Source organism: Protopterus annectens, chromosome 3.part0, assembly GCF_019279795.1.
Source record: "Protopterus annectens isolate FY-2018-M chromosome 3.part0, PAN1.0, whole genome shotgun sequence".
Lineage (NCBI taxonomy): Eukaryota > Metazoa > Chordata > Ceratodontiformes > Protopteridae > Protopterus > Protopterus annectens.
This window is the reverse complement of record NC_056731.1, coordinates 96261724-96287244: the sequence shown is the minus strand read 5'-3', so window position 1 is coordinate 96287244 and position 25521 is coordinate 96261724. Positions and strand designations below refer to the sequence as shown.

Sequence of the window (25521 nt, the reverse complement as noted above, 5' to 3'; positions counted from 1 at the left end):
GTCCCTTTCTTAAGTTAAATCTTGTTAAAGAACTGGACCATTACAGCCCCTTTTTTAAGTTGAATGTTGTGACAGAACAGCATGCAGAAACACGGGAAACATACAACAAATTAGGCTAGCTTAAGTACAATATACTTGCATGATACTGTCAATATATATTAATATACTGATACATACTGCTATGGATGTCAGTAAATGCTCATCCCTGCATGGAGCTCCAGATGAGACTGGCTAATTAAACTTCTTAAGTAACAGCACTTATTCTTCTTTCAGCTTTTCCCGGTTAGGGGTCGCCACAGCGGATCACCTGTCCGCTCATGATTGGCAGTGGAGTTTTACAGTGCCGAGTTGCCAGCCAGTTCCACGGAAGGCATACACTCACGCCTAGGGCCAATTTAGAGTGCCCAATCCATCTACAGCATGCCTTTGGGATGTGGGAGGAAACCCACGCAACCACTGGGAGGACATGCAGACTACACACAGAAGGCAGCCCAGTCGAGGATCGAACCGGAGAATCTCTTGCTGTGAGGTGACAACACTAATCACTGCACCACCGTGGCCGCCCTCTTAAGTAACAGCACTTATGCAATAATATTCAGCCTTTTGTAGAAATAGGATGTGTTTGGAAGCAGAGACAGAGTGTCACTCAGTTGATACAGCTAAGAGGGAGGTCCAAAACAATGGCTATCTAACAAATAATCTATTAATAGTTTTTTTTTACACAGGGATGAGAAATTCTTAGCAAGAGAATTAGAAAACCAGAATATCTTAGCATCTGGGTTCCACAGTTTCATTACAAGTGGTTACCACAGTCTGTTCCAGTAGACAAAATAAATAATGTTATGGATGAATGTACAAACTAAAAAGGTTGCTTTGAAGGAATTGGGCAGCTTATTTAGTCTTCATCAAAACACACAGAGTCTTCTATCCATTTTGATTAAAAACCTTCATTAACTCTCAACAGCAGCCACAGTGGTATGGCGGTAGAATTGTTACCTCACAGCAAGAGGTTCTCCCATTCGATTCTTGGCTTGGCTTGGGAGTGCCTTCTGTGTGGAGTCTGCATGTCCTCCCCGCGGTTGGGTAGCATTCGAAAAACATGCGTGCGTAAATGGGCGTGCCTTCGTTGAAGGTTGGGCGTCGAGCTGGCACCTCGGCGTGTCGTAAAAATCTACTGCCAATCATTAGCGGACCGGAGTTCCGCTGTGGCGACCCCTTACCGGGAAAAAGCCAAAAGACAAACAACAACAACTAACTCTCAACAGCAAATAGCAGAGAGAAAAACAACAGATGGCACTAGAAAAAAAGTTGTAGGGGCAAATGAAACAAGTCAACAGGAGCAGAAAAGCAAATTATGGACATTTCTAGGGGCAGGTTTTCTGTATAGCCCTTTCCTGTTTTCCAAAAAAAAATTATGAATAAAAACAAAGACAAAATATTTTTTTAAAGTGGAAGACTCCATAAAATAAAATGCACTGGGAATACTGAATGAATAAATGGTTATATGGAAAATTATATCCATCCATGAGCCTAGCCAAATGGTACCCTGGCTTTTGCCACCCAAGAAAATAATTTTCCTGTGCCCCTGTCAAGCAGAGAAACAGAAGTGATCCCCGGGGTGAATTTCCTATCTCCCATCCAATCATCAAGATTTTTCTTGAAGAGTGCTAATGAGGAGCTCTGTTTGATATAGATAGGTAGTTTGTTCCAGAGCATGGGAAGTCTCTGGGACAGGAATCTATCCCTCCAGCATGTTCTGTTTATTGTGGTGACAAGGTTTAGGTCCCTAGAGCACGTAGCTTGGAGGGATTGGGATTTCTTTAAGTGGAGCATGTCCAACAGCTCTGAGTTTGACATAGCTTTGTATGTTAGGTAGAGATCGCCTCTGAGTAGGTGATATGCAACAGAGTAAAGCTGGAGATTTTTGAGATGGTCTACGTAGGGCATCTGTTTGAGGCTGGTAATCCTCTTTGTGAGGTATTTCTGCGGCCTTTCCAATTGTTGTAGATGTCTTGTGAGGTACATACTAAAAGGGGCATTGTACTCTATAATGCGTCTAATGAGTGATGAGTAGAAGGGAACAATGACCTCTTTTTCCTGGATGAGAAACCTTTTGTGATGAGGTGTGCAACGTAGAAGGGTTTCCTGACTACTGAGGTGATGTGATTATCAAAGGAGAGACTATTGTCCACCTGTGTCCCAAGATCTCTTATCACACTTTCGGTGTGAAGGAGACTATCGCCTATGTGGTAGTTCATGCATACAGAATTTTTACCAAAAGGGATGACAATGCACTTTTTGGCACTGAGCTTGAGGTCGTGGCTTTGACACCAGGCATCTGTCTCAGTGAGGCCCTTTTGTAGGATGTCCCCATCGTTAGGAGTTTTGATTATGGCTCCTAGTTTGCAGTCATCTGCAAACTTTGTTAGCGAAAGACCTTCTGTGTTAGCCTGTACTTCAGAGAAGTAGACACCAAACAGGAGAGGACCCAGGACTGAACCCTGTGGTACTCCATTTCTCACTGATCTGAAGTTGGATTTAGTCTGCTACTTTCACAGTGTGGGTTCTGTCAGTGAGCCAGTTGGCAACCCATCTTGTGACACAGGGATTTATACCTAGTTTAGTGAGTTTATAATTCCAGAGTGGGGGGGTGGTGTCGAAAGCCTTGGCAAGATCTAGATAGTAAATTCAACCAGATGGAAAAGGCGCACCAGCTACAGAAAACAAGTCTTTATTGCAGCCAACAAAAATAAATCCACATAAACGCTTTACTGAACAAGTGCGTTTTCGTCCACAACTAAGGAAAGACTTCATCAGATAAATTAATTAACTCTAATTACTGTTTAAACAATCCAATTAAAATCAATTTAACCAATGGTATTATTTGCATCTTACCTAAACCAATAAAACAAAAGGCTCATGTGTATTAAGAACTCCATAGGAATTTAGTTTGATGTTAGATCGTGTTAGAACATTATTTACGCATAAAAAAACTTTAAAAACAGTTAATGTGTATTCGATTGCAGGTAATTAAATACATATATTGTTATAAATAGTAAAACACAATAAATAAACCTAATTTAAAAAATGTGTTCTTTTACATTTCATTTAAATGCGATCTGCTTACATTAAAATAGCACCATCTACTGTTCAAATAATATCTGTACAAGTTTATTCTAAATTTTAGCTGCTCTCAACTTTAAAACTGGGGATAATGAAATATGTTCATTTAACCCAGGTAACTTGGTGGCTTCTAACAGTATTTGCCACCATAATTCTTTATACTCAAGCCATTCCTCCCAAAGACCTCCTCTCATCTCCTTTTTAACCTGCTCAAGCACAAAAAACAAAAATTTAGAGTCATTACATACTCTAGTGTGCTTGTATAGGGCGTTTGTTTCTTTGTTCTTAGATATCTCGTATGTATGTTCATAAATTCTTTTCTTCAGCACCCTCTCCGTCTTACCGACGTAAAATGAGCTACATTTAACACATGTGGCCATATATACCACCCCCTTTGATTCACAATTGTAATGACCTGCACTATTAATGTTGATGTCCCTAGCATCTAGGTAAACCTCTCCTTTGTTAAGGATGTATTCACACTGATTGCAGTGTCCACATTTGTAAGTTCCATTTATAATGTTACTTAGTACACCCTTATTAGTAGTGTTATTACTAGCATTAATTTTATTGTTTTCAAGTATTTTTTTAATGCTCCATGCGTTCTTGTAAACAATTTTAGGGATGCATTCATTAATATTCATAATGTCAGAAAAGGATACAAATTTGTCCCATTCAGTCTGAAATAATTTTTTCACCTTGGAATTAAACGTATTATATTCCAAAATCAAGGCCGATTCATAGTGTAGTTTTCCTTTTTGATTCTTCCTATTAAAATGGCAGTAGTTAACAATGTTGCCAGTGTCATTAGTAAAACCCCTGGTGTCTGTCAAGCTACCTTTTATAGGTTTAAATTTGGTTTATCTACTCTGCTCAACCTCTGTTCTTATACTTTTAATAAAATCAGGTGGGTAACCTCTTGCACAGAACATCCCTTCCAAGGTATTACATTCTGTGAAAAAATCTTCATCCCTGCTAGTCATGCGACACCCCCTCACGAACTGCCCCTTAACAATATTCTTTTTGCAGTGTGGGGGGTGTGCACTAGTGAAATGCAGGAAGGAGTTGCAAAAAGTACTCTTTCTGAATACCTTCGTTTCCAGGTCTTTTTTGTTCGAACTTTTGTAAACTTCTATATCCAGGTATTGTAGCCTATCAGTGGAGGTAGTGTGTGTAAATCTCAAAAAATTAGTAGTACCCTGAATGTAGTCAAGAAATTCAGATAATTTATCCTTACCCCCTGTCCAAAAAATAACAATATCATCCAAGTAGCGTCTGTAAAGTGACCAGTATTGTTTGTATACTGAATTCAAAACAAATGTAGATTCCCAACTAGCTAACACAATATTGGCGTACGTAGGTGCGCATGCCGCGCCCATCGAAACTCCTCGTACTTGTTGGTAGTATTCACCATTAAAAAGAATAAAGTTGTACTTGAGTACCGTGTCAGCTAGTTCCACTATTGCTATCTTCTCCGAGTGTTTAAGTGTTTTGTCCAAAAAAATCATATCTTCAAACATACTCAACCCCTCATCATGGGGTATACAAGTAAAAAGGTCAATAACGTCTATTGTGACAAAAATAAGATCTTCAGACAGGAGGTCAGGAGTAATATTTCTCAACAAATCCCACGAATCCTTCAAAATAAATTCATTGTTATTACAAATGTGTTTCGTCATTAGGTCTACATATCTGGCCATGGGAAGCGTTTTTGAACCATCAGCTGCTACTATTGGTCTTAATGGAGGGTCACACACATTCTTGTGCACTTTTGGTATTCCGAAAATTACAGGAATTTTCGGCTTAGGTACAGATAAAAATTTGTGCATCTTATTATCAATTGTGCCCTCCACCAACATGTTGTCAAGTATAAGGTCTATTTTATAGTAGGCCAGGTTTACCTCGTTCAATGATACACTTTTGTATTTACTTTCTTCTCTAAGGATACTATTCATTTTCCCTTCGTAGATTATATTATCCATAATAACGACCCCCCCCTCCCTTGTCTGGCTTCATGATTCTAATTCCAATATTACACCTTAAATCATTCAAAATCTCAAATTCCTGTTTAGAAAGGTTATATTCCTTAATGTTTTGTTTAAATTCCTTTCTAATTTCCTTTTCAAGAACCATGTCCAGATTCCTGATTTGTGGGTGGTATGGGGGGTTAAAAGTACTATGCCTGGTAAGAGAAGGGTGCTGAAGATCAGAGTCAGGGGGCAATATGGCTTTCAAATTTACCTTCTTAAGAAACAACTTCATGTCTATAATTGTTTGCACAAGGTCCCCTTTTACATTGGGAATAAATTTAAATCCTTTACTAAGTAGATCAAAGTGCACTTTTTTAATAAGAACATCACTAAAGTTGTATACAGAAAAATTCATAAAAGTGTGTGTAGTACCTGTTCGCAATACACCATCATCAGAGCCATTATCTAAGGGATGTAGAGTAGTGGGGATGGGAATGAGGGTGGGGGTGTAAAGTCTTGTTGTTAATACCTCCCTCTCCCCCTTCTCCCCCTCCTCTTCTGAAAATTTTGGAACCTCTGCTTGTTCCTATAATTATGTTGGTCCTCATTCTCTAAAGGTGGAAAGTCCATGTCATAATCTCCCCAATATTGTTCCTCATTCCAAGAACTCTTTTGGTTATTGTACCTAGTTGTTTTATTAAACTTGATTCTGTCATTGTGTTCCCATCTCTTAAAAGGTGGCTCTGGGTAACTAATGTTATTCTGGTATTCCTCAATATCTCTTTTAAGTTTATTAATTTTCCTTTGTTCCAATGTTTTACATTTGGAATCAACATCAGACCTAAGACTGTAGTACCTATCTCTTTCATGTTTAATTTCAAAAAGAAGATCCTTTTTAATAAAACCATCTAAAACCAAAATCTCATGTTCCAAGTTCTCTAAAATCCTATTATTTTCTTTAATGATGAGCCTAAGAATCTCAAGTCCACAGTTATTAAATACATCAATAAGTTCCTTATGGAAAGCAGTACCAGGTTCTACATTATTTGGGTACTTCCATACCCTGAGCCCTTTTCGGACAATTTTCTGCTTAATACATTCCATCAAATAACAGTTTTCAGTGCCCAGCGTTTTGTATCTATACATAAGTCTTGATAGTTTGTCAATTTTTAAAACGTACGAGTCACCATCCAATGGTGCACCCTCTTCTTTACGTTCAAAGTTAAAATTATAAGGACCTTTTAACCAGTCCTGAATGTTTTTATTACTCGGAGAAGTGGAAACAGTACCTGTAACACCTTTGTCTAAGGTGTTAGGCATAGAAACTCGGCCATTCGTCATAACTCCTGCATAACTATTCTTGTCCCGTTCGGTAGAAGGAAGCAAAAGCAGCGGTGTATTGGCAGGGTCGAAAATGCTACCATTCGGTTCCGCATCGTCAGGCAACGTAGGGCTGGATCCACAATTGTGCCTTTTCCTCTTATGTTTAGAAGCCACAAACCCTTCGGTACCTCCAGACGTGGCTTCAGTATCAGTATGCTTCCTGCAAATGAAGTGAGTCAACAGGAGCAGAAAAGCAAATTATGGACATTTCTAGGGGCAGGTTTTCTGTATAGCCCTTTCCTGTTTTCCAAAAGAAAATTATGAATAAAAACAAAGACAAAATATTTTTTTAAAGTGGAAGACTCCATAAAATAAAATGCACTGGGAATACTGAATGAATAAATGGTTATATGGAAAATTATATCCATCCATGAGCCTAGCCAAATGGTACCCTGGCTTTTGCCACCCAAGAAAATAATTTTCCTGTGCCCCTGTCAAGCAGAGAAACAGAAGTGATCCCCGGAGTGAATTTCCTATCTCCCATCCAATCATCAAGATTTTTCTTGAAGAGTGCTAATGAGGAGCTCTGTTTGATATAGATAGGTAGTTTGTTCCAGAGCATGGGAAGTCTCTGGGACAGGAATCTATCCCTCCAGCATGTTCTGTTCATTGTGGTGACCAGGTTTAGGTCCCTAGAGCACGTAGCTTGGAGGGATTGGGATTTCTTTAAGTGGAGCATGTCCAACAGCTCTGAGTTTGACATAGCTTTGTATGTTAGGTAGAGATCGCCTCTGAGTAGGTGATATGCAACAGAGTAAAGCTGGAGATTTTTGAGATGGTCTACGTAGGGCATCTGTTTGAGGCTGGTAATCCTCTTTGTGAGGTATTTCTGTGGCCTTTCCAATTGTTGTAGATGTCTTGTGAGGTACATACTAAAAGGGCATTGTACTCTATAATGCGTCTGAGTGATGAGTAGAGGGGAACAATGACCTCTTTTTTCCTGGATGAGAAACCTTTTGTGATGAGGTGTGCAACGTAGAAGGGTTTCCTGACTACTGAGGTGATGTGATTATCAAAGGAGAGACTATTGTCCACCTGTGTCCCAAGATCTCTTATCACACTTTCGGTGTGAAGGAGACTATCGCCTATGTGGTAGTTCATGCATACAGAATTTTTACCAAAAGGGATGACAATGCACTTTTTGGCACTGAGCTTGAGGTCGTGGCTTTGACACCAGGCATCTGTCTCAGTGAGGCCCTTTTGTAGGATGTCCCCATCGTTAGGAGTTTTGATTATGGCTCCTAGTTTGCAGTCATCTGCAAACTTTGTTAGCGAAAGACCTTCTGTGTTTGGTATCTACTTCTCTGAAGTACAGGCTAACAGGAGAGGACCCAGGACTGAACCCTGTGGTACTCCACTTCTCACTGATCTGAAGTTGGATTTAGTCTGCTACTTTCACAGTGTGGGTTCTGTCAGTGAGCCAGTTGGCAACCCATCTTGTGACACAGGGATTTATACCTAGTTTAGTGAGTTTATAATTCCAGGGTGGGGGGATGGTGTCGAAAGCCTTGGCAAGATCTAGATAGGCTGTGTGAACCACCTTACCCTCATCAGAGGCTTTGGTGACCGCTTCAAAGAAGTCTATCAGGTTTAGGAGACATGATCTGCCTTTTACAAATCCGAACTAGGTAGGGTCCAGAGTTTGGAGATTACCAATGTCATTGTTTATTAGTTCCATAATGATATGTTCCATAGCCTTGCAGACCAGGCTCGTCTTTGGAATGTGGGAGGAAACCGAAGCATCCAGAGGAAACCCATGAGACCACAGGACGACATGCGGACTTCGCACAGAAGGCACCCCAGCCGAAAATCGAGCCGGAAAACCGCTTGCTGTGAGGTGACAACGCTAACCTCTGCACCACTCTGGCCGCCCAGAAGTATGGAACACTTCATGACTTATCCTTGTGCAGTGGCCATGCTAATCTGCTCTGTATCATTCCAGTTTTATTATATGTGCTGCCGAAGCAAGTACAAATGATATATTATAATCAAAAAAATGATATATTATAATCAAAATGTGAGTTGCCTTCTGAATTGCATTTTAAGACCACTGAACTCAGTAAATACTACACAAAGACTTTCTAATTAATAGAAATGTAACAGTACAAGTATTACATGTCAACATTTTACTTAAAAATGGAATGTGGGAACATACATTGCATGCCATCTGATAAAAGTCCCTACTCTCAGTCTGTAAGCTATATTTACGTTGCTTTTGAATATGTGGGAGGAAAAGGGAGAAATAAATGACTGATGAATGGAAAACGGAAATTAATATATTGTGTGATATAAAACTATTGAGATCAGTAACTCTCGGTCTGGAAATTACTTCAATCCATCTTGTCATTAAATGCTGTCTGATAAAAGTTTCTGCTCAAATAAAAAAAAGAAACAAAATATATTATGTAATGGAAACTACCAAGCAATATGTATAATTTTAATTCTATTAATGCAAATACTACATCCAGAAATGCATGCAAAAAATAATGAGCCACGTATATTGACTTAAAGTAGGTTAGATAGCAAGATTCACACTGACTGAGGGAGGTGGGTTAAATGTAAATAAAGTATAAAATATGCACACTGGAAAATGTTGTAAATTAATGGAGCTCTGTAACTTCTGTCCAACAGAATTTTAATGATAAAAATGGATGAAGCTTAACACTGTTGTTTGTATGGAGTGTCAGCTCCACTGTTATAAAAAAATATGCATATAGTTAACAAGGAGTTTACTTCTTGGGCTGAAATGATTGCGTATTTTATGACAGATCGGGTTTAATTTAGAAAATATTACAGGAAATTATATATATATATATATATATATATATATATATATAGATATATAGATAGATAGATATATATAAAACTGGCGCAAAAACTGTTAAAAACATGAAAGAGCGAGTTGCACCAGAAAGAAAGTTAAATAAAATAAAATATTATCTTTATTAAGGCACAGTTATATTTATTGATTTGGAATATAAACTGGCGTGCTGCTGACAAAAAAACACATAAGAAGAGTTTCTGAACTATATTTACAACAGTAATGCACAAGTAATTCAAGAAACACAAGTGAATCTCAAAGAAAATTAAACTTTTGTAAAGAAAAGTGGGAAGGACTTTTTTTTCTTTTTTTCTTTGTTAGCAATAGCAGAATGAAAGCAAAGGTTCTTAAATATGAATTAAAACAGACACAGAAATAAAGACAGAGGAACAAATGAAGCACAGGCAGGGAAAAGTACAGTTTGTGTACACTTACCATAAATGTAGATGTTAGAGTGTATTCACTGTTGCAGTCATTACATTTGGGTTATCTGCTTGCAGGTAGCCCTCAGTCAGCCTGATTAACAAAGTCTTGGGTCCTGCATCGGTTGCTCTCTTCTTCCGTGACGTCAGGTCATCATGGGTATAAAACATGCAGCTGACGTCATTTCATCAGTTTTTCTTTCCCCAGATGTCAGGTGCCCCCCAAATGGGAAGCAATTAAATCTATAAATATACAAAGTTGTACCTCAAACAAAAAAGCAAATACACCAAAAAGCTTTTAAACATTGAAAAGGAGAGAAGCGGTATAGCCAAACGAAGTCAGGGGGTTGGAGGGAGTGTAACCAAGACTGCAACAGTGAATACACTCTAACATCTACATTTATGGTAAGTGTACACAACTGTACTATGTTCTTCATGTTTCACTGTTACAGTCATTACATTTGGGTAGATTCCCAAAGCTAAGGATGGGAGGAGGAATTTAGATAGCATTAGGACCAGCTATAAGGCCCTGCAAAAAGTACAGTTGTGTACCTACCATAAATGTAGATGTTCGAGTGTATTCACTGTTGCAATCATTACTGTTGGGTTATCCTGCTGGCAGGCTGCCTGTGGTCAGCCAGAATTCCAAAGTCTAGGTCCGGCGTTGGTTGCTGTCGCCTATTCCCTGACGTCAGTGCGCCAGGGTATAAAAGATGCAGCCAATGCCATTTTCTTCAGTTTTTCTTGCCCCAGATGTCAGGTGCCCCAAATAGGTAGACTGAAAAATATAGCAAAAAGAAATGCATGCACAAAAATAAAATTTCCTTCATCTACAAGCAAATACACCAAAAAGGTTGTATAGGATAGAGAAGTGCAGATCAGTCCCAGCAAAGAGAAGGGGGATGGTGGGTGGGTAACCTGGACTGCAACAGTGAATACACTCGAACATCTACATTTATGGTAGGTACACAACTGTACTATGTTTATTGTGTTTCACTGTTGCAGTAATTACTCTTGGGTTGAATCACAAAGCTGAAGATGGGTGGCTGGGCTAAATAGGATTAGGAGAGGCTAAGAGGCCCTGCAGAACTAAAGTGGCGAAGCCTGCTCTGGACTTAGAGTAGAGAGGCAAGTGGTAGTGTTTTGTAAAAGTGTGCACTGAACTCCAAGTTGCAGCCTCTAAGATTTCTTTGGTTGGTACTCCTCTGAGGAAGGCTGCTGAAGTGGCTGCTGCTCTGGTGGAATGAGGCCTAATGCCCTTAGGCACTGATTTGCCATGTTGAGAATAGCAGAAACGTATGCAATGGCCTATCCATTTAGAAATAGTCTGTTTTGATATAGCCTTTCCTTGTGATCCTGCAGCATATGACACTAAAAGTTGCTCAGTTTTTCTGAAAGCTTTGTTTCTGTCCAAGTAGAAGCATAACTGCCTGTGTATGTCCAAAGAATGCAGAATTTTCTCACCCTTGTTCTGTGGATTTGGGTAAATGGCAGGCAAGTGAATGGTTTGGTTGAGGGCCACACTGGACACCACCTTAGGCATAAATGTAGGGTTTGTTCTCAGAGAAACCCTGTCTGGATGAAAGGTTCCACAGCCATGAGTGCTTGTAACTCCGAGACTCGCCTTGCAGAGGTTATGGCTAGGAGTAGAGCTGTCTTCCAAGATAGGAATTTAATATCCGCTGTTGATGCTGGCTCGAAAGGAGGCAGTGTGAGTTTCTCCAGAACATAATTGAAGTCCCAGGCCGGAATCGGTGTTCTTCTTGGAGGCCTAATGTTTTTTGCCCCTCTGAGGTACTGCCTTATTAAAGGATGAGAAAAAATAGGTGGTTCCGTATTGTAATGTGCAGAAATGGCCAAGGCATGAATCTTAATTGATGAGAAGGGAAAGGCATCTCAGTTCAGCATCTCAGTTAGGTATTGTAAAATCTGAGGAATATTAGGTACAGACGTGTCAATGCCTTGTTCCTGGTTCCAAGCACTGAATCTCTTCCATTTTTCTGCATAAGATTTTCTGGTACTGGGCCTCCTGGCCTCCAAGATAACATCCATAACAGCTTTTGAAAGAGGAGTTTTTTGAATGGCTACATTATCCGCCATGCTGCCAGATTTAAGGTCCTGAGTTGACTGTGCAGGATCTGAATTTTTTGTTTGATTAGCAAGTGAGAAGTTTGGGGCAATATCCATGCTGGACCTTGAGACAAGCTCTTTTGGATTGGGTACCAGTGCTGGCGTGGCCAGCCTGGTGCAAGCAGAATCATTTTTGGCTTCTCTTGTGTGACCTTTAGGAGTACTCTGGGAAGTAGAGGCAGAGGGGGAAAAGCATATACTGTTAGACTTCTCCAGCTGAATGATAGGGCGTCCACTTTCCATGCTTGCTTGTGGTAAATCCTTGTGCAAAATTTCGGCAGTTGACAGTTGGGGGGGGGGGGTAGATCTATGTCTGGGCAACCCCATTTCCTTATTATCATTCTGAAGACTTGTGGATCCAGTTCCATTCGTGGGGATCCATGAGGTTTCTGCTTAGTTCGTCTGCCAGAGTATTTGTTTTTCCTGGCAGAAATTGTGCTTGTAAGTGGACTTGAAAAGCCAATGCTGTGTCCCATAAGGTCATTGCTTGTCTGCAGAGGGGGTAAGAATGAGTAACCCCCTGCTTGTTTATGTATCACATGACCGTAGTGTTGTCTGTCTTTATCAGTAATTGTCCTGGATGAAGCAGGTCCTTGAAAGCTGTCAGGACATTTTGGACAGCTAGCATCTCTTTTTGATTGATGTGAAGATGCATCTGGTTTACAGGCCATGTGCCCTGAATACATTTTCCTGCCATATGGGCCCCCCAGGCATAATCTGATGCATCCGTTGTCAGTGTCTGTCTGGCTGTGGGTAAACTGAATGGCAGACCCTTGTTGTGGTGACAGGCTTCTGCCCACAATCGAAACTCCTGTTGTAGGCAAGGAATGAGTGCAATTACTGTCTCCAGGCTGTGGCAATGCTGAGTCCAAACACTTTTCAGATACCACTGAAGTTTCCTTATATGCAGTCTGGCATATGGAATTAGTAGAATGCAGGATGCCATGAAACCCAAGGCCTGCAGGATTTTCCTTGCAGATAAGTGGTTTTTTGTTGCCAATTTCTTGAAGTAAGTAGTCAGTTGTTTTTGCTTGTCTGGCGTGAGATAAGCCATCTGGGCAGTTGTATTTAAGCTTGCACCCAGGAATATTATCTCTCGAGAGGGCACTAATTTTGATTTCTTTTCGTTTACTGTGTACCCAAGGCCAATTAGTAATCTTTTTACAAAGGCCAGATGCTGAAGAAGAGTGTCTTTGTTCTCTGCTTGAATTAGGCAATCGTCCAAGTAGGGATATATCTGAATTCCTTTTTGTCTGCAAAGCACAATTACTGGTGCCAGGCATTTTGTAAAGACCCTGGGCACAGTAGATAAGCCAAAGGGCAGTGCAGAGAATTGGTAATGCATTGAGCCAGCTATGAATCTGAGGTATCTTCTGCAAGAGGTATCTTCTGAAGAAACTCCAGCTCTATTCAGTCGCATACCGTCTGCTCAGAGGTGATCTGTGCCTGACATACAAGGCCATGTCCAACCCGGAATTAATGGACATGCTCCCCCTCAAAAAATCCAAATCCACCATAGCCACGAGAGCAAGAGACTTAAACCTCAACATGGATATAAATAGGACGTGCTGGAGGGACAGATTCATCACCCAGAGACTCCCTACACTATGGAACAGAATCCCAGTCCATGTGAGGCAGAGCCCCTCACTGACTCTGTTCAAGAGAAATCTTGACGAGTGGATGGGAGATCGTAGGTTTACCCCGGGAATCATCTCTGTGTCACTGCTGGACAGAGGCATAGCAAACTAATGGGTATAGTATTCTCATCCTAAGGGGTGGTGAAAGCCACACACACTCTGGCTAGGCTTATAAATGCCCTAGGGCAGATAGCCTAGTATGAACCTATGAACCTATGAAGATTGTCTGATTGGGACATGCAGGCATGCCTCTTTTAGGTCCAAAGTTACAAGCCAAGCCCTCCTGCCCAGCATGGGCAGTAGCTGCTGAAGAGTCAACATCTTGAATTTTGGAACTTCCAGAAACGTGCTTAGTATAGACAGGTCCAGAATAGGTCTCCAGGTTTTGTCCTTCCTGGGTGCTAGAAAAAGTCTGGAGTAAAATCCTTGCCCCTGCTCTTGTTGTGGTGCTTGCTGAATGGCCCTCATATCCATGAGGGTTGTTATTTGTTTTTGTGCCTCTGCCCTTTGACTGTGTGGCAGGTCTGGCATGCCCTTTGACCTTGGTAGAGTGTGAAAATGGAACCTGTAGCCTTGGGACACTATGTTCAGAACCCATTTGTCTTGGGTAACTATTTGCCAATTTGATGAGAAAAGTGCCAGTTTTCCCCCCCAAGGGGGCTGTCAAAAGAAAATTGCTTGGAACTGGTAGAGGAAAGTCACTGGGACTGTTTCCTGTAAGGCTGTGATTTGTCTTCTCCGATTTTGGAGATAGGAGCACCCCATTGTTTAGGTCTGTATGAGCCTTGGGGCTGAGATCTGCCTCTGGGACGTCTGTATCTACCTCTTTGTGGTTTGTCAGAGACCGGAAAGGACTAATTTTTAGAAGGCCAGTTCCTGCTAAAGCTGGGTGGCCGTACCTGTAAGAAATCCTTTACTGTCTGCATGGATTTTGCTTTATCCTCCATTTTTTTAACACCTCTTCTGCTTTAGTACCAAACAAAGTATCATGCTGTAATGGTGTGTCTAATAATTTTGCTTTGACATGATCAGGCAGATTTTGTTCCTTTAACAGAACCTGCAACTGCGGCCCTGCAAGAGGCCTCCAGTGAATCATAACCACATTGCAAAGTATGCTTTCCCACTTGTTCAGTTGCATGCAATAAATCCTGCAATTCTTTGTTCTCTGAACATTCAGTACTTGTCAACATTTTTTGCTTAAGTAGTGACATTAAATATTGCTGATATTTAAGCATATGAAATTGACAATTTAAAGCCCTTACAGCCAGAGTGGCAGAAGTGTAAACTTTTTCCCCCATCTGTCTACCGCTCTAGAATCCCTATCAGAGGGGACAGGGTTTTTTTGCAGTGGAAGCTTTAACCCCCTTGGGACCCTGAGATATAGTTTCTGGGTCTGCTGCAGGGTTTTTATATAGGAATTTATGAGAATCCGGGACCCTGTAGTATCTGTCTGGTTTAGCAGGTGCAGGGGGTAAAGAGTCAGGGGACAGTCCGGACTCTGAAATTACATCATCCTCAATGTCTAGAACAGGTGGAACAGCTAGGGGTCTGTGCTGAGGAAGAAGCAGGAAGTCTCTGAGCCTTTTCTTAGACTCAGAATAATCTTGGCTCGCCCAGTGGAAATGCTTCCTCATAGTATGCAGTGTTTCCCCAAAAGAATAGTCCTCAGGAGGAGAGGCTGAAGGAATGGATTCTTCAGCATCAGAATCCTCATAGGGAAGCATGGGGTAATCCTGTTCAGAAGAGGAAATAGAAACCTGATCAGAAGAATAATACTCTGTCTCTTGCCTAGGCCTCTTATCAGGAGGGGAATGGGAGCCCCTGATCAAAGTAATTAGGTCTTCGGCCATTTTGAGCTTCTGTTTTTTAGGCATGGAAGTCTAAAGACGAGAATGCTGTACTTGTTTCTTTGTCTTTAGTGCTTTAGTCTTTGTCTTTGAAGCTGAAGATGGCTTAACATATAGTTGTGTCGGTCTGAAGACACCCTCAGAAGCCGATGCCTGCTCAGCGGCTCCAGACCCATCTGAGGGATTGATTTCCGAGTGTCCAGTACCTTGAGTTTCCAGAGGCCCGGTCGGCTCCACGTGGGAGTCGGTAGTGGCCTGTGGCTCTGAGGTAGCGGGCGTCAGGGGCAGCGAAAGTGCGTCACTGAGAACCGGCGAACCGGCAACTGGCCTAGAAGAGGCTTTGTCGTTGGTTTTGGACCTTGGATGCCTATCCTTGTCCTTGCGTTTTTTTGTAAGCTCCAGTTGTCGGCTGTTCCACTGGCATTATATAATTAAATCGTCGGCCAAAGTAATGAAATGCAAAATCAAACAGACGCTTGATAGTGCGTTGGTTGAATCTAGCACAAAACCGACAGCTAGCAACGTTGTGATCAGGGCCTAGGCAAGGAATACTGTAAGAGTGAAAATCCTTATGAAGTATTTGCTTCCCACAAGAAATACAATTGTTAACTTTTTTATCAGTCTGGAGCAAGAAAAAAGCTTCCCCAACGGGGTACTTAGCTTTAATGAAGACTTTGGTTCTGAAATTCAGATTTGAAAATCTCAGGAGTCGGCCGACCAGCACTTGCAAACTGCTTTTGCTTCGGGCACCGCGCTGCAAGAAAGACTGAAGAAAATGGCGTCGGCTGCATCTTTTATACGAAGAAAACGGCACTTAAACTTTTAAGGACACAAAATTGACAAGACGGCTCCAAACTGGATAAAAAAGTTTTAATCCACAAGAGACTGGCACAATTCGAAAAAAGAATAATTCCAAGCTGGATACAAAGGACTTTTAAGCGTTTGTTCTTCAACAAACTTCATCAGAAAGTAATTTAGCAACACAGACCCCAATCATTTAAACAAAAAAGTGCGGGAAAATTAACCTGCATTTAAAGATATACTAACTTAAACAGTATAAATATATGCAAAGCTTCAATAAAAATCCCACATAGTATAAAGATTACATAAATAATCTAAAGTAAATTGTGTCCTAACAAAGAACTTAAAAGTAGTAAGAACCTACAAACCAGTACTAAAAATTGTAAACATATATATGGCATAAAACAACCTACACTGAATCATAAAAAATAGTACCTAAGAACTAAAAAACTTAACTAAGCCTAGAAAAATATAAATATAAAAGTCTTCAAACTAGGAATAAATAATACAAAATTATTTAGTAATAAAATAATAAATAAATAAATTAATGAATATGATGAAACTATCTTTGTAAACTTCTTAATTTTAATATACAAGAGATGGAACAAGCCTCATTCAAACCTGGAAAGTTAAAGGCATTCAGCCTAATCTGCCATAACAGCTCAAGTTCTTCCAGTTTGAATGAGGCTGGACCACCCCTAATATCCTGAATAAATTGATCAATAACCAAAAACTTAAACTTATGTACAGGATTCAAATGAACATGTTTAGCCAATGCATTGTTGTTATTATTATGGAACATGACATACTGATGTTCGTAAACCCTGTCCCTAAAGCGACGTTCAGTTTTGCCCACGTAGAAGACGGGGCAAACAGTACATTTAGCTAAATAAACAACAAATTTACTATTACAATTATATCTGGCTTTCAATTTATAAGTGTTATCATTAATAGTAAATTGATTAGTACATTCCATATGTCTGCAAAAGTTACAACTCTCGCATTTAGACATTCCAGTTATTCTAGGAGATGGCCTGTTATGTCTCTCAAGAAGGTTTTTAACATTCCTACCTTTCTTAAAGACAATTTGTGGTTTTGATCCAAAAAATGTAAAAATAGAAGGATTACATCTAAATAATTCCCAATTTTTAACAATAACATTAGTAATAAATTTAGATTGTGCATTAAATGATGTAATGAAAGTATACTGAAAAAACTGGTCTTTAACCAAATTAGAAACATCATCTAACGAAGTTTCTTGTACATCCAAGGTAACCACATCAATAGATGGTTTATCCAAACACAAAATAGGTTTAAACTGCTCAATGTTTCTTTTGTGTTCGACCTCTTTATACCTCTTGTATATTAAAATTAAGAAGTTTACAAAGATAGTTTCATCATATTCATTAATTAATATCTTATTTTATTACTAAATAATTTTGTATTATTTATTCCTAGTTTGAAGACTTTTATATTTATATTTTTCTAGGCTTAGTTTAGTTTTTTAGTTCTTAGGTACTATTTTTTATGATTCAGTGTAGGTTGTTTTATGCCATATATATGTTTACAATTTTTAGTACTGGTTTGTAGGTTCTTACTACTTTTAAGTTCTTTGTTAGGACACAATTTACTTTAGATTATTTATGTAAGCTTTATACTATGTGGGGTTTTTATTGAAGCTTTGCATATATTTATACTGTTTAAGTTAGTATATCTTTAAATGCAGGTTAATTTTCCCGCACTTTTTTGTTTAAATGATTGGGGTCTGTGTTGCTAAATTACTTTCTGATGAAGTTTGTTGAAGAACAAACGAAAAGCGCTTAAAAGTCCTTTGTATCCAGCTTGGAATTATTCTTTTTTCGAATTGTGCCAGTCTCTTGTGGATTAAAACTTTTTTATCCAGTTTGGAGCCGTCTTGTCAATTTTGTGTCCTTGCATCTTTTATACCCCTAGCGCACTGACGTTAGGGAAGAGGTGACAGCAACCGACGCCGGACCTAGACTTTGGAATTCTGGCCGACCACAGGCAGCCTGCCAGCAGGATAACCCAAGAGTAATGACTGCAACAGTAAAACACGATGAACATCTGCAGTGGCAAAGCCAGCTCTGGATAAAGAGAAAATTGGCAAACAGTAATGCTTGGTGAAAGCGGGATCTGATCCCCTGTGGGATAGGTTTTCCATGGTGCTTATAGCAGAAATGAATGCAATGGCCTATCCACTTAGAAATGGTTTGTTTTGAAATGGCCTTCCCCTCTGCCCCTGCAACAAATGCAACCAGCAGCTGTTCAGATTTCCTGAGAGGCTTAGTCCTGTCCAAGTAAAATCTAAGTTAGTTATCTGTGCACGTAAAAGGAGTGCAGTATTCATTCCCCTTTGCTCTGTGGATTAGAAAAATAGGTTGGCAAATGAATGGACTGATTAAAGGGCACACTGAATACCACCTTTGGCATGAAAGAGTGATTGGTCCTGAGGGACACCCTGTCCGCATGAAATGATGAAAGGCTCCACTGCCATAAGGGCCTGTAATTCAGATACCCTTCTTGCTGAAGTGATGGCTAAAAGGGAAGCTGTTTTCCAAGAAAGGAATTTTAAATCTGCAGTAGCAGTTGGCTCGAAAGGAGGAAGTGTGACTTTCTCCAATACAAAGTTAAGGTCCCAGGCTGGAGTTGGAGCTCTCCTGGGTGGTCTTAAATTGTTGGCCTCTCTGAGGAACTGCTTGAGCAGTGGAATAGAGAAGAGGGGAGGTTCTGTGTTATAATGAGCTGAAATGGCTGAGGCGTGAATTTTTATTGAGGAAAAAGACAGGCCCTTGTGAAGCATCTCAGTTAAGTATTGCAAAATCTGAGGTAAATTGGGCACTGCTGTGCTCATCCCTTGAGATTGGTTCCAGGCACAGAATCTTTTCCATTTTTCAGCATAAGATTTTCTAGTACTAGGCCTCCTTGCCTCTAAAATGACATCCATCACTGGTTTACTGAGGGATGGTAAAGGAGAGCTTAGGTAATTAGCCAGGCTGCTAGGTTCAGTGATTGAAGCTGAGGGTGCAAAATCTGATTCTCCTGCTGAGCAGGGAAGTGAGTCTAAGGCAGGTGCCATGGGGCCAACAGTGACACACTGCGCAGGAGGGGGTACCAGTTTGGGTGTGGCCAGGCTGGTGCAATCAAAATCATCCTTGGTTTGTCTTGTTTGATCTTTAGTAGTACTTTGGAGAGCAGAGGCAGAGGAGGAAAGGCATAAGCTGATGGACAGAGCATCCACTTTCCAAGCTTGTCTGTGGGGAGTCCTTGCACAAAATGTTTTCAATTGATAGTTCTGGGGGGAGGCAAACAGGTCTACTATATCTGGGCTTCCACATTTGCTCGTCAACATGTTGAAAATCCTTGGTTCCAGTTTCCACTCATGTGGGTCCATGAGGGTTCTGCTTAGTCCATCTGCCATTGTATTTAGTTTTCCTGGCAGGAATTGAGCTTGTAGATGTACTTGGTAGCTCAAGGCTGTGTTCCACAATGCCATGGCTAGTCTGCAGAGGGGGTAAGAATGTGTACCCCCCTGCTTGTTTATGTACCACATAACAGTTAGAGCATTCTGTACAGCTAACATTTTTTATGATTGATGTGAAGGTGCATTTGAATTGGGTTAGGGTTTTAGGTGGCAGGGGGTAGTGTGAATGGTAGTCCTTTGTTTTGGTGGCAGGCCTCTCCCCACCAAAGGAACTCTAGGCGTAGACAAGAAATGATAGGAATCATTGCTTCTAGATCCTGAGAATGTTGACACCATAGACTTTTTAGTTACCATTGTAGTTTCCTCATATGCAGTCTTCATATGGAATTAGAAGAATGCAGGAGGCCATGAACCCCAAGGCTTGCAGTGTCTGCCTTGCAAATAGCAGGGTTTTTGTGACCACTTGTTTGAAGTAGGTTGTCAAGTGAATTTGTTTCTCTGGTATGAGGAAAGCCATCTGGGAAGTTGTACTCAAGCTTGCTCCCAGGAATATAATTTGTTGACAGAGTACCAGGTGTGATTATTTTCGTTTACGGTGTACCCCAGACAAGTTAGCACCCTCTGTACAAAAGCCAGATGACTCAAAAGTATGTCCTGGTTTTCTGCCTGAATTAGACAATCATCCAGGTATTGGTATATTTGAATATTTCTTTGCCTGCAAAATGTAATAACTGGAGCTAGGCATTTTGTGAATACCCTGGGCGTAGTAGATAAGCCAAAGGGCAGTGCAGAGAACTGATATGCGTATACCCTGCTTTGAAGCGTAGGTATCTTCTGCAAGATTCCCTGATTGGGATGTGCAGGTATGCTTCCTTTAAATTTTGTGTTGCCAACCAGGCATCTTTGCTTAGTATAGGAAGCAACTGGTGAAGAGTCAGCATCTTGAATTTTGGAATCACCAAAAAGGTGTTTAGAGTAGGCAGGTCCAGGACAGGACACCATGAATTGTCTTTTCTGGGTACCAGGAAGAATCTCGAGTAGAAACCTTGTCCCTGTTTCTCTTCTGGTACCAACTGAACAGCCCCTATGCTTAAGAGAGAGAGTACTTGCTTTTGGGCCTCTGCCCAATTTTTTGGAGGTAGATCTGGCCAACCGCTTGGAATTGGTGATGTGTGGAAGTGAAATCTGTATCCCCGGGACACTATATTTAAAACCCATTTGTCCTGGGTAATGAGTCCCCAGTTCTTTGCATGAAGTGCAATCTTTCCCCCCAAAGGGGCAGTCAGTTGAGAAGTGCTTGGAAGTTTTAAAAATAAGTCATTGAGACAGTTTAACATAGGGGGGAGTTTTATTACCCAAATTAGGAAGTGGAGGCCCCCACTGCTTAGTCCTGTGCATCCCCTGGGACTGACGCCTGGGTGCTCTGCTGCATCTGGGTTTGGACTGAGAAGGTCTGGAAGAGGCAGGAAAGGACCAATTCTTAGAAGGCCAATGCCTACTAAATCTTGGAGGTTGTACTTGTAAAAAGTCTTTAACAGTTTGCATAGATTTAGCTTTTCCTCCATCTTTTTAAGAACTTCTTCTGCCTTTTTGCCAAACAGGTGGCCTGATTTAAGGGAGCATCCAATAATTTCGCTTTAACATGATCTGGCAAGGATTGCTCCTTAAGCCAAGCATGCCTTCTAAGTACAGACCCAGTTACCGCAGCCCTGCAAGATGCCTCTAGTGAATCAAAACCACATTGCAATGTATGTTTACCAACTTGTTCAGCAGAATGCATAAAATCCTGTAAATCCTTATTTTCAGCACAATCAGGAATCAACATCTTTTCTGTTTAAGCAATCCAATAATATGCAGCTGATACTTTAACATATGAAACTGGCAATTCAAGGCCCTAATGGCCAAAGTTGCAGAAGTGTATACCTTCTTATCCCATTTATCCAGCGCCCTGGAGTCTCTATCAGAGGGGGTAGGATTTTTGGCAGTAGTAGCTTTAATGCCCTTGGGTCCCTGTGAAATAGTTTCAGGATCCGCAGTAGGATTTTTGAAAAGGAACTTGTGAGAGTCAGGAACCCTGTAATATCTATCAGGTTTTCTGGAAGCAGAAGGTAGAGAGTCAGGGGCCATGCTAGATTCCGCAAAGGCATCATCAACATGTCCAGTACAGGAGGTATAGCTAAAGTCCTGTGCTGGGGCAGGAGTAAGAAATTCCTAAGCCACTTTAGAATCAGAGAAATCCTGACTTTCCCAATGAAAAAGCTCCCTGAGAGTATGCAAGATTTCACCAAAAGAGAAATCCTCGGGGGGGGGGGGGGCAGAGTTCTCAGCATCAGAATCCTCACAGGTAGGTAAGGGTAAATCCTGGTCATCAGAGGAAACAGAAATTTCAGAATCCTGGTCAGAAGTATCATAAGCAAACTCAGTCCTAGGTCTCTTAGAGGGGGAAGGTTGGCTTCCCCTGATTAAAGTAATAAAGTCTTCAGTCATTCTTATCCTTTATTCTTTATGCATAGAGGCCTGACCATGCGGTCTGGGCGTCAGTTTTCTAGGCACGGTTCGAGTTTTAGGACTTGAAGAAGAAGATGGCACCGATTTAATATGCAAGTCAGTAGGCCTGAATACACCCTCAGAAGCCAGTGCCTGCACAGTGGCTCCGAACTCATCCGCAGGTTCCACAGTTAAAGCATCTCGCGGCATACCAGACTCTGAATGGGTCTCAGTAGTGGCCTGCGAATATGAAGTAGCGGGTAGCAGGGGCTGCGAAAGTGCCTCACTGAGTACCGGCGAACTGGGCGGCCTGTCTCTGTCTTTATCTTTGCATTTCTTTCGGAATGTCGGTAGTCGGATGGCTTACCAAAGACATATCAGGATAATTGAACCGAGCACCAAAAAATTTAGAAGTGCAAATATAACGATGACGGATAGTTTGTGGTTTAAATAAGGCACAAAACTGACAGCTAGGTACATCGTGGTCAGGGCCTAGGCAAGGAATACAGTACGAATGAAAATCTTTATGAGGTATTTGCTTTCCACAAGAAATGCAATTATTTACTTTTACTGACATCGGTTTAGAGCAAGAAAAAGTTTCCTCAATGGGGTACTTAGCTTTTAGTTGAAGACTTTGTTTCTGAAACTCGAAAACGAAAATTTCAGGAGTCGGACGACCAGCACTTGCGAACTGTTTCTGCTTCGGGCACCACACCTCAAGAAAGACTGATGTAATGACGTCGGCTGCATGTTTTATACCCCTGACGACCTGACGTCACGGAAGAAGAGACAGCAACCGACGCAGGACCCAAGACTTTGTTAATCAGGCCGACTGAGGGCTACCTGCAAGCAGATAACCCAAATGTAATGACTGCAACAGTGAAACACGAATAATATCTTTATTCTGGTGAGAGGTTGCTGGCCATGTCTAAGAATTAACACTGGATATATTACATTCCACCGAGCACAGGGGAACAAGCTATACAGAATATTATGAGAAAAACTATAGCCTTTCATCAAGAATGTATAGTAGAAACCACAGACTATAATATAGAAAATAAGGAAAATGTCTCTGAAGAGCAGAAATACCACAGAATACAAGCTGATGACAGATACTTCGAGAAATATCTGCAAGTATCGGGATTTACCTATGCAATGAAAATAAAATAAAATTAAGCTTAATACACAGATTTTTTCAGCAAAATATGGTTCTTGGGCAAGATTACATAGATGTCACATATCAAAAGAATACTATAGCACTGTCTGCATCATGAAAACAATATAGCATTGCCTGAACCATGAAAACACATCTAGTGATACTGTCAGACCATGCACCTATAACCAAAAAGTATTTTGTTACATTGCCATCTTGGTAAGACTACCAATGTAAGATGATGATAATGCCCACTAGTTACAGACTTCAGAAAAACTATTATATCCTACACCTTAGAATGACAGAGAGAAAATGACCAACTTACTTTGTAATGACATGACAGAAAAGTGGAACATATGGTTTTAGTTCCTCAGGTAGCGTGTTTAAACTTGACAAGGCTCGGAAATAAACAACACCATTTGTTGGCTGAGCACAATACTGGACAGGAACGTCACCTAAAATAAAAATCCAAAACACAGTCACTATATTTGGAGCAAAAATCTTACCACTGTCGAAATTTATCTATAGGAATTTAATTAACATTTCTGCAGTTTGACAGATTACCATTTCCCCAAATATATGAACTTGCAGAGTTTTATATGTCATTCCACTTAACAGTGCTTAAAGTATCTGTACAGCTAATTATTTCAGAACCTATCAGCATACAGCTCCACAACTGCAGATGCCTAGAATAGCTATTTGGAAAACTCATGCACTATACTGTAAAGACATATACACATATACCTGCTTATTTAATATACCTTACAGAAACAGAAACGTACAGTTGTGTACACTTACCATAAACGTAGATGTTCGAGTGTATTCACTGTTGCAGTCATCACATTTGGGTTATCCCTGCCAGGGTAGCCCTGGGCCGGCCCGAATACCAGAGACGTAGTATTTCTGCATCGGTTGCTATCGCTTGAGGACTGACGTCAGGAGTATAAAGTAAGGCAGCCGACACCATTACATCAGTTTTTCTTGCTCTAACCTGTCAGGAGACCCCAAAGTAGGAAGCCAGGTTCTGGTAGAAGAACCCCACCAGTAGAAAATAAATACCAATAAGTCCCTTGTAAGGAAAAAGAGAATAAGGGGGATGGAGGGAGGGAAACCAGGACTGCAACAGTGAATACTCTTCGTGTTTCACTGTTGCAGTCATCATATTTGGGTTGATTCCCAAAGCTGAGGAAGAGGGGGGAGGCAGTCAAGGAAACTAGGGGCTGGCTAGGATGTCCTGCAAGACTGCAGAGGCAAACCCTGCCCTGGATTTGGAGAAGGGCAGGTGGTAATGCTTGGTGAAAGTGTGAACAGATATCCAGGTGGCAGCCTCCAGGATGTCCCTGGTTGGGACTGCTCTGAGGAAAGCTGCAGAGGTGGAGTCTGCTCTGGTGGAGTGTGTCCTGACCCCCTTGGGGGCAGGATTTCCATGTTGTTTGTAGCAGAAATGGATGCAGTGTGCTATCCATTTTGGAAATGGTTTGCTTGGAGATGGCTTTGCCTTCTGACCCTGTAGCAATGCTAACCAGCAATTGGTCAGACTTTCTGAAGGATTTAGTCCTATCCAGATAGCATCTGAGCTGTCTGTGCACACCTAGAGAATGAAGAATCCTTTCCCCCCTTGTTCTGGGGATTAGGAAAGAAGGTGCGCAAGTGAATGGATTGGTTGAGAGCCACACTGGACACCACCTTGGGCATGAAGGATGGGTCAGTTATGAGGGATACCCCGTCTGCATGGAAGATGATGAAGGGTTCAATGGCCATGAGAGCATGCAGCTCAGAGACTCTTCTGGATGAAGTGATGGCCAGAAGGAATGCTGTCTTCCAGGAGAGATATTTTAGCTCTGCAGAAGCTGCTAGTTCGAAAGGGGGCAGGCTGAGATTTTCCAGGACAAAGTTAAGGTCCCAAGCTGGTGTTGGTGCCCTTCTGAGGGGCCTCAAGTTGCTAGCCCCTCTGAGGAATTGTTTAATCAAGGGGTGTGAGAAAAGGGGCTGCTCAATGGGAAAATGAGCAAAAATAGCAGAGGCATGAATTTTTATAGAGTGGAAGGAGAGACCACTGTGTAGTAGGTCAGCTAAGTAATCCAGGATGAGAGGATGGAGGGCTGTGCCATACTGCTTCCTTAGCCTGGATCCCGGTGTAGAACCTTTTCCATTTATCTGCATAAGACTTTCTGGTGCTAGGACGTCTGGCCTCACGGATCACATCCAGAACCTGTTTACTGAGAATGGCAGATTGGTTCAGGGTTAGGGAATAAGCCAGGCTGCCAAACTGAGTGTCTGAATTGGGGATGCATGAATTCCCTTT

General features: G+C 41.1%; 1 protein-coding gene and 1 pseudogene across 1 annotated transcript in view; both read right to left on the bottom strand.

Annotated features, from left to right (window-relative positions):
• PITRM1 (pitrilysin metallopeptidase 1) overlaps window positions 1–25521 on the bottom strand; it is a 1418909-nt gene that overhangs the window by 685778 nt on the left and 707610 nt on the right. The window contains exon 16 of the mRNA XM_044064598.1: window positions 23542–23671. Within this exon, the coding sequence (XP_043920533.1) occupies window positions 23542–23671 (130 nt within the window). The remainder of the gene's footprint in view (window positions 1–23541; window positions 23672–25521) is intronic.
• Window positions 8350–8448, bottom strand: LOC122797465 (annotated as a pseudogene).